This window comes from Corapipo altera, unplaced genomic scaffold (genome assembly GCF_003945725.1).
Source record: "Corapipo altera isolate COAL_440 unplaced genomic scaffold, ASM394572v1 97, whole genome shotgun sequence".
Taxonomy (NCBI): domain Eukaryota; kingdom Metazoa; phylum Chordata; class Aves; order Passeriformes; family Pipridae; genus Corapipo; species Corapipo altera.
In genome coordinates, this window is record NW_020884998.1 from 883,192 (window position 1) to 897,582 (window position 14,391).

The 14,391-nt window shown below is 38.2% G+C and overlaps 1 protein-coding gene across 5 annotated transcripts in view; it reads right to left on the bottom strand.

The window, feature by feature from the left end:
- The window catches only part of LYRM4 (LYR motif containing 4), a 91,248-nt gene that overhangs the window by 64,449 nt on the left and 12,408 nt on the right, over positions 1-14,391 (bottom strand). For 3 of the 5 annotated variants that reach the window (XR_003531527.1, XR_003531528.1, XM_027666796.1), the window contains exon 2: positions 2,542-2,662. The exons of 1 other annotated variant lie outside the window; for it this stretch is intronic. Coding sequence is in view for 2 of the 4 variants with exons in the window: in XM_027666796.1 (XP_027522597.1) it covers positions 2,542-2,662 (121 nt within the window). In the remaining 2 variants the exon portion in view is untranslated. Of the gene's footprint in view, positions 1-1,799; positions 1,870-2,541; positions 2,663-14,391 lie in introns of those variants that run through there. One more of the 5 variants, XM_027666797.1, reaches the window with a different exon arrangement.

Consider the following 14,391-nt stretch of genomic DNA (forward strand, 5'->3'; position numbering starts at 1 on the left):
CTAAACCATAAATTAGAATGTAAAGTGAATATAAATTTGATTTTAGAATAACAATAAATTGTCAACAAGGAGGGATATTATTTAATTTCCACCGACATACTATGAAAAAGTCGGCAATACCAAGATGATCTACATCATAATAAACCCCAAACTTAGCAAAAAACTGTATGCTACATCTCATGTTTGCTTCAGTACTTCTGCATTTAAAAATAAAAACACTTTATATTATGCTTGGTTAGTTTTAAATATAAAGTCTTAATAATGCCAGATGACTTCATTACTTAGATCTTCAGTTAAACGGGGAGGAAGAATGAATTTTTTTCCACAGAGTATGATGAAATTTAAGAGCAAGTAAATATTAATATGCATTTAGATGCTAAAGGTTTTTAATATGAAAAACTGGCTTTAAAAGACAGTTGCTGTTTTTACAATATTTATCTCTTGCTTTACAGCTGAAAGTGAGTGACACTGAAACATAACAGAAGTTCTGCAAAGCACAAAAGTTCTCCATTTTTTACAGCAAAAGAATCTTTATTACCCAAACATCAAGTCTTACAGGGATTTGTGTAAAAAAAATTATCTTGATAAAATAATTTTCTTTTATCAGATTATTTTTTGTTAAAAAGTTCCATTGCGTATTATGTTACTCTGTGTGTTATTGTCTGTTACTCCTGGAAACACGTAAGATAAACCCTTCCAAAACTGAACGCTTATACTTTGTCTGGAAAATTTCTACAAGTATGACATTTAAGATCTGATTTAAGAGATACTTCAACAACTGAACCTGGGTCCAGGCAGATGCACAGGAAGAAGGCATAAATGAAGTTAATCCTATTGTATGATGCTATTGGTGAGAACTCAGCACCACACTCTCAAAAAACCTGGAGACAGGTTGTGTTAAGTGCATTAACACAGCAGAAAATCTGACTCCACATCACAGACTTCACGCTATAAATATCTGCAGCCACGAGGTCCCTCCATAGCCACTGTCCCTTGAAGCAGGGAAGCTTCTCAAGGCGAGGTACCCCATGCAGTAGCCCACGAGGTACCGAGGTTGAGAGATACCTTACCTGACACCAGACATCAACAGGTTGGCAACTGATGTTTTTTGCTTGTATGTAACATTTAAGATACATATAGCAAGCTTAAGCAGTAATTTTTGTATCCCATACTAACTTTAAGGGTAGTATGTAGTGGAGCATTGGCCGCCAATCTGTTTGTAATAATTAAGTATTTTACATACATAAATTTACTGATTAGAACTCAAGAGACTAACTACTAGGTCAGATTTGTACAAGTGATACCCAACTCTTCTCCTGTGACACCCCTTCCTTCATTTTCTTCTCCAGCCTCTAGTACTTCCCTGGAGATGTATCAAGGATGTCAAGGCTCTCCAAGACAAAACCTCAAAAATAAGAGCTGAAAAGACTAATTATCACCTACAGATATGAGAAAAAACACCATAATATTTAAATGCAATTGCATTGTAGCAATCCAATCTGAATTGTTTCTTCGAGAAACACTTAAAATACAAAAATAGCAGTGTTTAGGTTAAAAAAAGATAGCAAAACTATGGTAGCACAAAACAACACCTGTTCCTGGAAGAAGACACGCCAAAGAAATAATTTAGGTTGCACCTAAGTATTCATACTTAATTGTCAAATCAAAGGGTCCAGCTTCCTACTGAAATAAGAATCCATCTAACTGACCTGTGGGTTGTTTAAAGACGCATGTTAAAACAAAAGTACTACTGAGCTCTGACTGGTGTCAGCAAGTGAAGATTTTGCAAGGAGGAACTGCTCAAGCATTGCAAGTGCCCTTAGAGAGTTCAGATGTAGAAACTTGCTTCCTTCCAATTTCCAGTGGTCACTATAGACAGACAGTGGGTATGTATGAGAAGTTAAAAAGTATCTAAAGTTCAATGAAGTCTAATTTGTGTCTAAATGAGATGTTATAAATGCTACTCAGACAAGAAAAATACTGACAGCGACTCAAATATTCTAAAGAAAAATGTATCATGCTGTATGGACACATTTACCCAGAATTTACATAATTCACTTTAGGATTTTTTCATTCTAACACTGTATCAGGACATAGGAAAAAACAAACACGGAAGAAAGCAAGACTATTTGAAGTGAGTGTCACAGTCACCCTTCTAAACCTATGATGTGAGGAGGAAAGGCTGAAGAAAGGAAATCTAATACACATAACCTAGAGGAAATAGATTCAAAGGAAAATTAGGGCAGAATAGAGAAGCAGAGTAAAGAGACAGCAAAACAAACAGTAGAGAAGGTAACAAGAGCATATAAACTTTTGACAGCAAGGCCTGTTCCAGTTAATGGAACCAACAACCCTAAATCCCCCTATTGCAACCATCATGTACAAACAGATGTTTCCCATGATTTCAAACTCAGACATACAAAAATCAACATTTATCTGTGGATGTTTTGAGCAAGGATCTATTTTTTCCAAGTCCAGTGGCACAAGATAGTTAACTGAGGAGGGTACAACTCTTAGATAAAATGAGAGAAATAAACATACCTGCCGACGAACAACCTCTAGGTTTGCTTTGGCTTTATTCACTAGTTCTTCTATTTTTTCAGAATCCTTTATATTCTTGTTTTCTCTGAAGGCATCTCTTATCCTTCTGATGGCATACGTTCTAAACACAAACAATAGGAAGATGTGTATTAACAGGAGTGCCACAATTTATGAAATTTCAACATTCCTTAAAACAAGCTAATGTAAAGAAAAAAATGCATACACACACATACACATACATATTTTGCCCCATTTTATTCCTATATCTTTTTATTCAGGGTCTTGTCTTGCCAGAATTGAAACAGTGTCCAGATTCTTTAATTAAAAGAAAAGTGGGTTTACTGGAAGTTGTTGTAGAAACATTTAATATTTCACATATCAATCCATCCTTAGTGCTGTAACGATACTGTTGGATGCCTGGCATGAATACTGCAAAGCTCAAGAACATAACAAAAGCCTAAGGACCAGAAAGTCATTCCCCAGATTATTTTGAATCAGTATGACTATTCTTAACCTGCATATTTTAAAGGTCATTGAGCTAGCCACTAAATACATTATATATTTTTACTAGGTCTGATGTTGTAAACTAGCAGTGAACAAAGGCAGACTGAACAAAAAGGACTCCTTCCCTGTCATCCTTTTCCTCTCCTGCCAAGGTATATTTCACCCCTCATTCCAACATCTCCTCATCCATTTCCCCACTAAGAAGCAATAACAGGACATTATTCTGCAAGCAGGAAGATGCTATGATCTCTGCTTTCAGAGAGGTAGATCCAAAGCTGTTGCCTTTTCCAACTGCCTCTTCTTTCCAACTGCAGCCTGCGGAATACTGCTCAATACAAAATGGGGCCCATTTCCATATTAAAATAAAATTTTCAGACTTAGAGGTAGATACTTTCTTTACATGGGTCTTTGGGAGGGGCAGGAGAAATGGCAGTAAACTAATCCTGCTCAGTTATCTCAATAGTGTCCCAATTCTGTACCACCACATCACATCAATATCACTTTTACTCCAGAAAGTAAAACCCTACATGTGGCACTGGAAGGAAACAAAAGGCTGCTGCAAATACCATAAATAGTTTAATATTTCAACAACCCTTTTCAATCTTGTATAACAGTGGAACTTGAGAGACAAAACTGGTTAAAACACTATCAAAAAATGCGAAGACAACGTCGAAAAATAAAATTATTGCAGGAGGAGACTGAAGAAGGGAGAGGAAGAAGAGGGAAGATGAATAGCCAGTGGCACTCTGTTCCATTAGGTGGTGCTATCCAGCTCCTAATGCAGCCGTCACCAGCCAAGCAGTGTATTTTCTCTTTGAGCTCATAAATAATACATTTCAATCACAGGAATCAGGATGGTTATGGAGTGCCACTCTGCTGCCGCACACTGGCAGATGGCGCGTGCTTTTAATTAGGGCCTGTTCACCTATAATGTGACACGGGGGTGCAGGAGTGACTGTGTGTGTGTTTGTATGTCTGAAGTTAATAGAATGTATTAAATATGGAAGCTCATTCTCATCTGCAGCTGCTGTCCCAGCAAGATTTGAAGGGGAAGCTGATTATTTCTTCTAGAAAAGAAACAACCTCAAATCATTAGGATGTAGTATAATTCTGTTGCTTGATAATGGATTGATTTCGAATCACCCCATATACATATGTAGGTTAAACTGTGCAGAAACATATATTTTCTGAAAGGACACGTTTCCAAGAGATACAAAGACTAACATATCTAGCTTAAAAGTAAAAACAACACCACCACCAAGTATCCATTAGTGGGTACAAGTCTTTCAAAATGCATTACAAACGAGTAAATGCTATCTACATAAAAAAGATAGATGGGACAAAAGCAAATTCTTGTTCAGCATAATGCCTACAGCTGGTGGGGTTTTTTTTTTGTTCTGTACATATGATGCATTAATTGTTACATCTTGCCTCTCTTCCTCTCACTACATCCAACAATTGTTGAGGAAGAAGAGATATCTACTTAGAAAACAGATCAATTTTTATCTATAATCATAAAGTTGCACTGTTTTTACCTTTTATGATTTCTTTAAACTTTTATGAATATTAACACCCAAAGGAAGTCATTTTACATAGTCTTTAACACAATCTTAATTCTACAGCTAAATCAATGTATCCTCACTATTCTCTAAACACACTTTAAAGATTAGCTCTATATCCTGACACTACTCTTTACCAAGCTTACATTGAGATTCAATATATCACTTAAAATAAGGATGAGCTCAATTCAAAGCTCAAACCCAATACTATAATGACTGTAAAACATACTTTCCTCCCCATTGAGAGGTGCCAGGGGAACATTTTACCAACACTCAAATTCTTTAAAATTATGCAAAAAGTGTTAAGATATAAACAAACTGGCAGGTTTGGAGTAGAGGGGTTTTTTGTGAGTGTTTTTTCTTTTAAGTAACAACTTTTTATATGCAACAACAGTTGTGAGCAGTGTCAAATCCAAACCTCAACCACTCTCTCCACTTCAAGGGTTTCTGAACTGAGTAGGCACTAAAAGCAAGAACTACCCTAAGAACTGCGATATTGCTTCAAGTCCATGAAAAAACGGAGCTCTTCTGAAAGTACAGTAGTGTATGTAAGCAACATATAGTAAAGATACACACGCTATGAAAAGAACTTGTTCATTCAGACATATATCTGTTGGGTTTTTTTTTAAAGAAAACTGCTCCAACGATCTTCTGGTTGATGAACAGAGTGTTCAGGTGACCAGCTACTCTAATGGACTGTATTTTCAGTTCAAGAAGCATAAATACTAAAACCAAACGTACCATCCGAAGGCACAGCTTGAAATGCCAGTGACAGCGGTTATCTTTATGAAACTTCACAAGAGTAACCTAAAAGAAGCACTATCTGAAGACAGAGAGGCAGATGAAAGGTAGATTGGCAACTGAACAAGTGGCTGTACTATATGGATGATTATTTATCCAAGCGGGCACTAAGGAACAGAGGGCATACAGCACTGCGACAAGTTTAAGCCAATGTGAGTGAAGAGGAGCTGCTGCAATTTTGCCATGCTCCCTGGTAGGCACAAACCCTCCCTCTGCCTCCTTTAGATGAGCACAGTCAGTCTGATTTGGCCCCAAGTGAGCCAGACCAACTTGGTAACCTGACAGAAGGCCTATGTACTACAAGAATTAACTTCATTTTTTGTTGTTTTGGTTTTTTTGTTTCCAGATTAGTGAGCTTCATATACTCTGCATGGGATTGGATGAGTATCAGCACTGAGGAGGAGGGAATACAGCAGTACTAATTTTGATGGATATAGTTTGCAATCAATCCCTTTCAGAAGGCCAAACAAGTCATGTAAACAAAGGGGACTCTTCAGTGAGAAGGTACCAAGCAAACTCTCCAGAGAAACAGAATGGGAAAGCAATTTTGGATACATACACTCAAAGAGCTCCTATAGACCTTTGGGAAAGGTCTAATTCTTAATGCAGTAGTATTCATTAAGAAACATAATGTAAATGAAAACTCGAACTACATTTCACAATGCACTGTTTTTCTCACTATTCTTTGAAAATAGATATTGAAAAATGGCTGAAAGATGCAATAAGGCATTTTGCATTTCCACGTGCACTGAAATTTTAATAAGAGAACACCTTTGATTTTATCTTCCGCAAAGACTTTCCAGCAAGCTAGTGACAGTGGGGCCCAAGCAAGAGTGTACAGTTGAATATATTCACTCAGCACTCTCTTACTGTGCACACTCAAAACACTTCTTGTGATCCCTACGTACATGCATCTGTCACACAATTAGTTCCCAATTAAATCAAAAGAATGTACTCAATGAGTAATAGACTTGGTGCAACGGCTTCAGACCAAAGCCACCGCAGGTGGGTGGTTACACAAGGTAACAGATGCACATCAGTAGAAAATAGAGAGTAGTTGGGGGTTAACGTGCGAACAACACCAGGGCCAAAACATTACCGCAGACTCACAGGCAATGAGCACTACCTGCTAATGTTAAGAGACAACAATGACTCTAAATAATAGCAAAAAACACAGAGAAAACAGTATTTGTCCTAACACTACCTTGAAAGAGTTCCTCTTTTTTCTCCTCTGAAGCACAATCAAAAACCTAATGTGTCCTCAAAAAAATGAAGCCTGTAAGAAGCAAAGTCTGAACTAATGACTATTAATGGAAAATGAAATCGCAACTGAGATACTTCAGACAATAGTATCTGCTCAGGGATTTAGATATTTTTATTTCAAAACGTTTACTTATGTCACGCCAGGCCAAAAAAAATTAAAAATCTTTGTGCTTTGCTAAGCCAGAGTGTAAGAAAAGAAGGTGAAACATCAGGCAAACACACTTGCTTTTTAAGTACATAGCACCAAGCTTTCAAAATAAAACTGGCCAAGCAATGTCTTTCTCAGAACCACTTTGCATTTACCAGTATCACAACATGTTAAAGGCTTAAGTCATCTTTCCAAGACACATTTACAAACATGTTGACATCTCTTGTCTTTGTGATTGTCAACAAGTACAATGTATTAATAGATCACACCACAGTTATAGGTAACATACAGCGAAAACAATGGCTGTCAGCCATTGAGTGCACATGCAAAGATAGAAGAGGAGGATTGTGGTACATATACTGTGCAAGCAAAGCAGAGTACAAGGGAAGAGCCCAGTAGGTTAGAATATTCACAACGTTCAAAAAAGGTCTAGAGTAAAATGCACTTTTCCTTATTAGTTTGAGTTGTATTTAATAAATTAAGGCAAGTGATCAGTAGCCAACCTCTAGGAAGCCCACTAGGGTTAATAATTCTGGAATGAATTATATGATGCTTTTATTTAAGGACACAATGTACAAAAGTGGGATACTGATTTAGAATACACTACCATTATATCAAGTGAGGGATCCTTTTTATAAAAAGGTCAGCTTTCTCTCACTAAATTATATTTTCTTCTGACTGTTGCCTTCCAATTAACATCTATTAACTTAAGGTAGAAACAACACGAATTTTCAGAATTTTCCATTATTACTAGTAAAATGTGCACCAGATGAGATTTGCCTTACGATATTTTCAGAATTACATGTCATTTAAAATAGAAAATTTTTACAATAAAAAACTATATGCAGAAAAATCATTTTACCATACTTTAAAGTTTTATTAGCATTAGTGAAGATGTATGTCTCCATATACAGAATTGCTTCAGAGGGAATGATTATCTATATAAATATATGCAGGTGTACTCATATATATGCAAGTATTTACAACCTTTTTTTCCTCTATAAAGGTCTCATTGAAAGACACCAACAAAGGTGAAGCAAAAGCTGCACATAATTACTATTTAATACTAAAGAAAGGAACATTTGACAACAGATGTGTGTTTGAGACTAGGAGGTAAGTATTTCATAGGGAAGTAGTTGCAATTTGTCTAATTAAACACAAGACCAACAGAGGGGTGTGGATGCAATGTTTTATCATCAAGGTGTTCCTCAAACTCCATCATTAGACAGATTTTCAGCACTGCCACCTCAAGAGATAGCACAACACCACCACCACCTGTCTGTTTTCTAAAAATCAAAGCAAAGCTTATTCTTGGAAACAGGATTTGCTCGGTGGAGTGGGGGTGGTGGCTGGATGCTGGGACAGGAGGAAAGAAGAGTAAAGAAAAAGTAAAATTATATAGTTGGTTAACTCAGCATTATTTCCTCAAATTTTCTAATGAAGCAGAGTCACTGGACAGTCTTCACAAAAAGCCTACAGAAAGAAACCTACAAGCCATTACTTGGTTTCTCTGCTAATACATAAAATACAAGTTTAAAGAAATTGCTAAGGCATATGTTTGGAATACAACAGCACTAGAGATACTTTATGAGAGAGGATTTATAAGGTTCAACAAGGCCAAGTGCCGGCTCCTCCACTTTGGCCACAACAACCTCATGCAGCGCTACAGGCTGGGGACAGAGTGGCTGGAGAGCAGCCAGGCAGAGAGGGACCTGGGAGTTTGGATTGACAGGAAAATGAACATGAGCCAGTAGTGTGCCCAGGTGGCCAAGAAGGCCAATGGCATCCTGGCCTGGATCAGGAACAGTGTGGCCAACAGGACCAGGGAAGTGATTCTTCCCCTGTACTCAGCTCTGGTGAGGCCACCGCTGGAGTACTGTGTCCAGTCCTGGGCTCCTCAGTTCAGGAAGGACACTGAGGTGCTGGAGCGGGTCCAGAGAAGAGCAACAAGGTTGGTGAAGGGACTCGAGCACAGGTCCTATGAGGAGAGGCTGAGGGAGCTGGGGTTGTTCAACCTGGAGAAGAGGAGGCTCAGGGGAGACCTCATCACTCTCTACAACTCCCTGAAAGGAGGTTGTATCCAGGTGGGGGTTGGTCTCTTTTCCCAGGCAACCATCAGCAAGACGAGAGGGAATGGTCTTAAGCTCTGCCAGGCGAGGTTTAGGTTGGATATTAGAAAGAAATTCTTTACAGAAAGGGTAATCAGGCATTGGAATGGGCTGCCCAGGGAAGTAGTGGATTCTCCATCCCTGGAGGTTTTTAAGATGAGACTGTATATGGCACTTAGTGCCATGGTGTAGCAACCACGGTGGTAGTGGATCAAGGGTTGGACTTGATGATATCAGAGGTCTCTTCCAATCCAGCTGATTCTGTGAGTCTATGATTACTCTCAAAGAACAGAGAAGAGGAATAAAGATTGATGAACATTAGAAACCATATTTGAGAGCTGGTGACTGTGACCCAGTGCATATGATACACACTGTATGATCAGATACAAGGTTTTGTAGCTTATTTCTAAAGCAAATATTGCTACTTTGCATCTCGGAGCTCAAAACATCTAATAAAAACTTCAACCTTTTCCGTGAGATCCCTTTCATTTGCTTTAATCAATCAAAAACCAAAAATGCCTCCGCAGATTTTTAGAGAGAAAGACTTGTGTCTGTTTTATGAAAGAACTTATTTTTCTGACTATATCTTTTCATCAGTTTGTGCCTGTACCCATTTCAAAGCAGAGATCACGGATGACCACCCGATCAACAGTCATTCATGTTGGAAAGCAGTTTCGAAGGTCTCTCCTCCCAAATCCCCTGCTGAAAGGAGGGTCAGTGATGGTATCAGAATACTCACAGCTTTGTCCAGCCATGTCTTTAAAAACATGTTGACCAGGTCACCTAGCTGGGAAACATGCTCAATTGTTTGGCTGTCCTTATGAGGAAAAAGCTTTTCCTTAGAGCCAGTCTGAAAAACCCCTCTTCTTGCACTTTACATCTGCTGTCACTTTTTCTCCTGTCAGGCACCTCTGGATACTTTGATCTACTGGCTGCTTTTAGGTTCCCTCAATGTTTTCTCTTCTCCAGGATGAGCCAGACAGCTCCCTCAGCCTTTTTTCCCAGTGCTTCAGCCACTCTGGTGGTTTCTTCTCGGTTGGCTTCAGGTTGTCCATGCCTTTCCTGTATGGAGGGCTGAGGAAGGCAAGAGTGGACACAGTACTACAGATATGATCTACCAAGCACTGAGTAGAGAGGGACAATCACTCCCATCAGTCTGCTCGCTCAGCAACTCTTGATACATCTCAGGATGCTCTTGGCCTTCCTTGCTGCCAGGGCACACAGCTCAGTTACCAAACACTTCCTTCTTCATGGTCCCAGAAGTGCTATTCACAGTTAACTATGATTATTTTTGCCATTCATTGAAACATACATTTTTGTTGCTATACTTGTAAAAATAAAAACAGTTATTGACTTTATTCTAAGTGTAATGAATCTTTGCAGAAGGGAATGTTTTTTGGAAGGTGAAGGTTAAAAGAAAAAAGTAAAGATGTTCAAATGAAAGCATTCTTTTAATCCTAATTGGAGTTGCAACTGCAGTGTTATATTGCAGGAGAGGTTAAAAAAGAGGGTTGCCAGTGAAGGACCCCATTGAACAAGTTGTTCAGTTAACGAGGCACCGGGCAAGGATGTGCTGCAGAAACTAGAACCAGAATTTGCTACAGATGAAAAGTATCCTGATGGTCTGAAATGAGTAATAGCTCTCTGCTGAGCTTTCACTGCCAAGTCCCTGCCAACTGCTCACCAGGACACTGGGGGAGCTTAACAGTCCAGTTACCAGGTGGGGAATGCCATGAAACTACAAGTTCAAACCCTGACCAAGCTGATTTCTCTCTTCTTTGAGACAGATATACACCACTCCATTTGCTGTGCTAGTGTTTCTGAACAGTTCTTAAAAAGGCCTGGCCTGCTGTGTATTATCATTACAAATTCCACTATATTTTCCTGGAAAAATCAGTGCTAAGGCCAACATTTCACTCTTCAGCATGGCTGGAGGTTCCCCTTCCATTCTAAGAAGAGAGACAGTTTAGCTTGTGACTTGGGTACCCTGAAGGGGGCTAAACATAGTGCACTCCTTGGTGATTGTAACTGTTCATTTAGAAACCCACTGGGTGCTAAGCAGCCTTGCTGGAGGCAAGCATTTCCCACTTGACAGTGGGAAATGATTTGCCTTTGATGAAGCAGTAGTGCTTACTTTTAATTAAACAGCAAGGCATAAAGCCTTGGGATATTCTACCTTCTTGGACTGCAGTGTGGTTGGTCAGGATGATGATGACATTTTGATACAACACTGCTGAAGAACAGCATTATTTCTGAAAGTAAAGATTCAGATATAGAAAACATCTACAATACCCATATTATTATTTTAATATGGAAATCATAGAAAAGCTAATTCCTTAGAAGAAAAAGGGGATTGAGTATGAGAAATGTGTTGTTAGCATAGAGTTTTAGAATAAATGAGATATTTTGACTTATGAAAGACTTAAAAAACGGTTCTCTGAAGGTCACCTGAGGTGAAGCGTTGTTCGTCATCTTGACAGACTAGTAATTTTGAGCATACTGAACAGATCCCTAGCAAAGTTTTATTTTGTAAAAGTGATCCTTAGATTCTAGCAATAAAGATGATTAATTTTGCCTCTTGGTTTTTGCTCAAGTAAACTTGTGCTTTTTGAGATAGAGGGATTTAAGCATCGTAAGTCCAAAATTAATCTAGTAAAAGAAATTGCATTGAAATTAGATAGGATTCAGTCACCTCATGACCAAGACAACAATAAACCAGAAATACAATTTATTAAACAATCCAAATGAAATAACATACCATGTGTTCAGTCTGCTTATATACAACATACTAAAAGTTACAGGATTTAGAACATTGAAGTTATTATCCAATATTTATTCTCTCATCCATTTCTATCAGCTTTATAGCGGATAAAAAAATCTTTGTTCCTTATAACTCAGTCAGTAATGACAAACATCCCCCACTGGATCTCCTATCACCATATGGCTCAATGACCTTCCCTCATTCATAGCAAAGCACTGCATGTTTAGTTTAGCAAATCTGCAACATCAATTTTGACAACAATGATGGATACTTGAAATTACAATGTAATACTTAGCAGCATAGAAAATTCTAATATATGCAAAGCCTATTAGTCAAATCTAGAGCCTAAAAAAATCAATTTGGAATTCATAACAAAATCACCATCCTACTTTGTGCATACAACAGAGTACTGAATATTATTTTTAGACATTTGGGATTGTAAATACAAGCCTTTGGACAATGCATGTAATGTTTCAAGGCTCAGAAAAAAAGGAATGCAGGTTATTTTGTACACTGCGAACACTATCTAAGGCAGAGAGAGTCAAGAGGACTCTCAAGATATTTCTTTCTGTATTTTTTTCTATTTAATTAGTTACAGGATATGGAAGTCTTCACAATCTTTACCAGTAATTACACTAGCGTGAAAGAAAGAGGGGCTGAAAACTCCATCCTTAAACAAGAGTGGAACAGTAACCAGAAATGCAATGGATACAAACTCTGGGTGTCTCTTCATCCCCACAGGAAATCAGATGCAGCTTCTCACAAGATGAAAGAACAGGAGGATCCATGGGTGAACAGAGGCAAGGTTTGAAGGGAAAAGAATATTCTGCTCGGTAAAGCTGAGCAACTGATTCACCACAATCAAAACAGATTTGCAGTTCTGAGGCAGGTATAGCTGATTTTCATCATCATAAATAACACAGAACCTCTATGTGCCAGAACTACCCACCATACTTTCTGCACTGCCTGGCTCTCCACTCCTTGTACTTCCCAAGTGCTTGCAGCACAAGCAAGCATTGGAAAAAGCCAGACCCTGCACAGGTTAGTCATGGAAGAATATGTCCACAGCTCTATATCTTTGGGGTGTAATGATGATCAGCTACGACATATCCAAGATCTCCACTAGCTCAAATAAAATAAATTTTGCTTCTCAGGACCTATACATTGTACATATTTTTCTGAAGTCCAGAAGTAACATAGTAATCAAAGTATAATACTAAAACCTGAGTGAAGTAGCACAACAGTCTTGAAAGCTACTTCACATAAAAGAAAGAAAGAAAAAGAAAAAAAAGGGTTACACCCATTTTCCTACTATTTCTCCTACAGTGACAATAAAAAAAAATGTAGGATGGATGATTATCTGCCAAATATGAAGCAAAGAACATCTACCAGCCGAAAAGTTTCTTTTAGGCTATGTATGGCCTCCACCTCTAAAACTGTCGTGCATACACCCTAACTCTCCAAACTGTAGATCCCAGCATACAATGCAATACTTTGATCTGACCAGACAATATAAGCTTTGAGTCAGAAAAATGAGATTAAACTTAAAATTCAAGTCCAGTGAACAGAATTCATTCAATAAACCTGCTGACAGATCTTCTGTGCATTGAAACAGTTTAATCACTGTAACAGAAATGGAGACCAGAAATACTCAGGAAGACAAAGAGAGGGATCAACTTTCCTACTTCAAGAAGAGAAACATTGACAAATATCTTTTAATCTAGTCAAGCCTATACGTTAAGTATAGATGTTAAAATTTAAAGGTGAAGATAGGCTAGAGTCAGTAATTGTTAAGGAATCTTCCAGTCAACCTTACACTCTTTCTTAGAGTCTTAAAGTAAGAAGGAAAAAAACCCTCACCTTATTCTATTTCTGTATCTAAATCTATATACATTTTATTTAATAAGACTGAGTTCAGAGTGGTACAACTATATATCAAAAAAGGTTCTGCATTTCAAGCCAAAAGTGTGCTCCAAAAAAAAACCCAGACAGTACTTAATAGCTAATTAAAAGTCACAGGAAAATATTCACTCGCATGAGTGATGGTAGCACTTTTTGTCCTCTATCTGCAAGGAAGGAAAAAGAAAACATACACCAAACACCAGCTCCTTTTCCCCCCATAAGCACATGATTGCTGGCTGCAAGAAGCTCTTCTCAGATAACATTTACTCTAAATGTAGAATTAACATCTGGCTTAAAACTCAGTAACTCAGATGAGTACTGTCTAAGGTTACCGCATGAGATAATAGGAGAGGAAAAGAGGTATCAGGAGTGGTCTATTTTTCATAACAATGTTTTCAGTATAACATTTTATGACCGGATTATCTTTCCTTTGACATGTGACATGACCTTCCATTCCCCTGGGTAGCAGAAAAGGTTTCCAATCTAGGAACAAATTACCCACAGAAGCTGCAGAAGCACCAGGTCCCCAGCTAATGGTAACAATAACTTGCACTGATAAAGAATTTCTCCTTCAAGGGTTCCAACAAATTGTTGGGAAATAAAAGCCCACAATCAAGCCTCAAAGCCCATACAGGTTAGTAAGCACTGCCAGTAGTTCACAGAACAAGGAGTTCTGTAGATATACATATAGCATATTTTTTTACCCAGCCCTGCACTACTGTAGCTAAGAGGACTATATTCATCCTATGTTGCCCTTGCTTTCGGAGGTGATTGTGAGGATGCCACCACCAGTTTGATAAATAC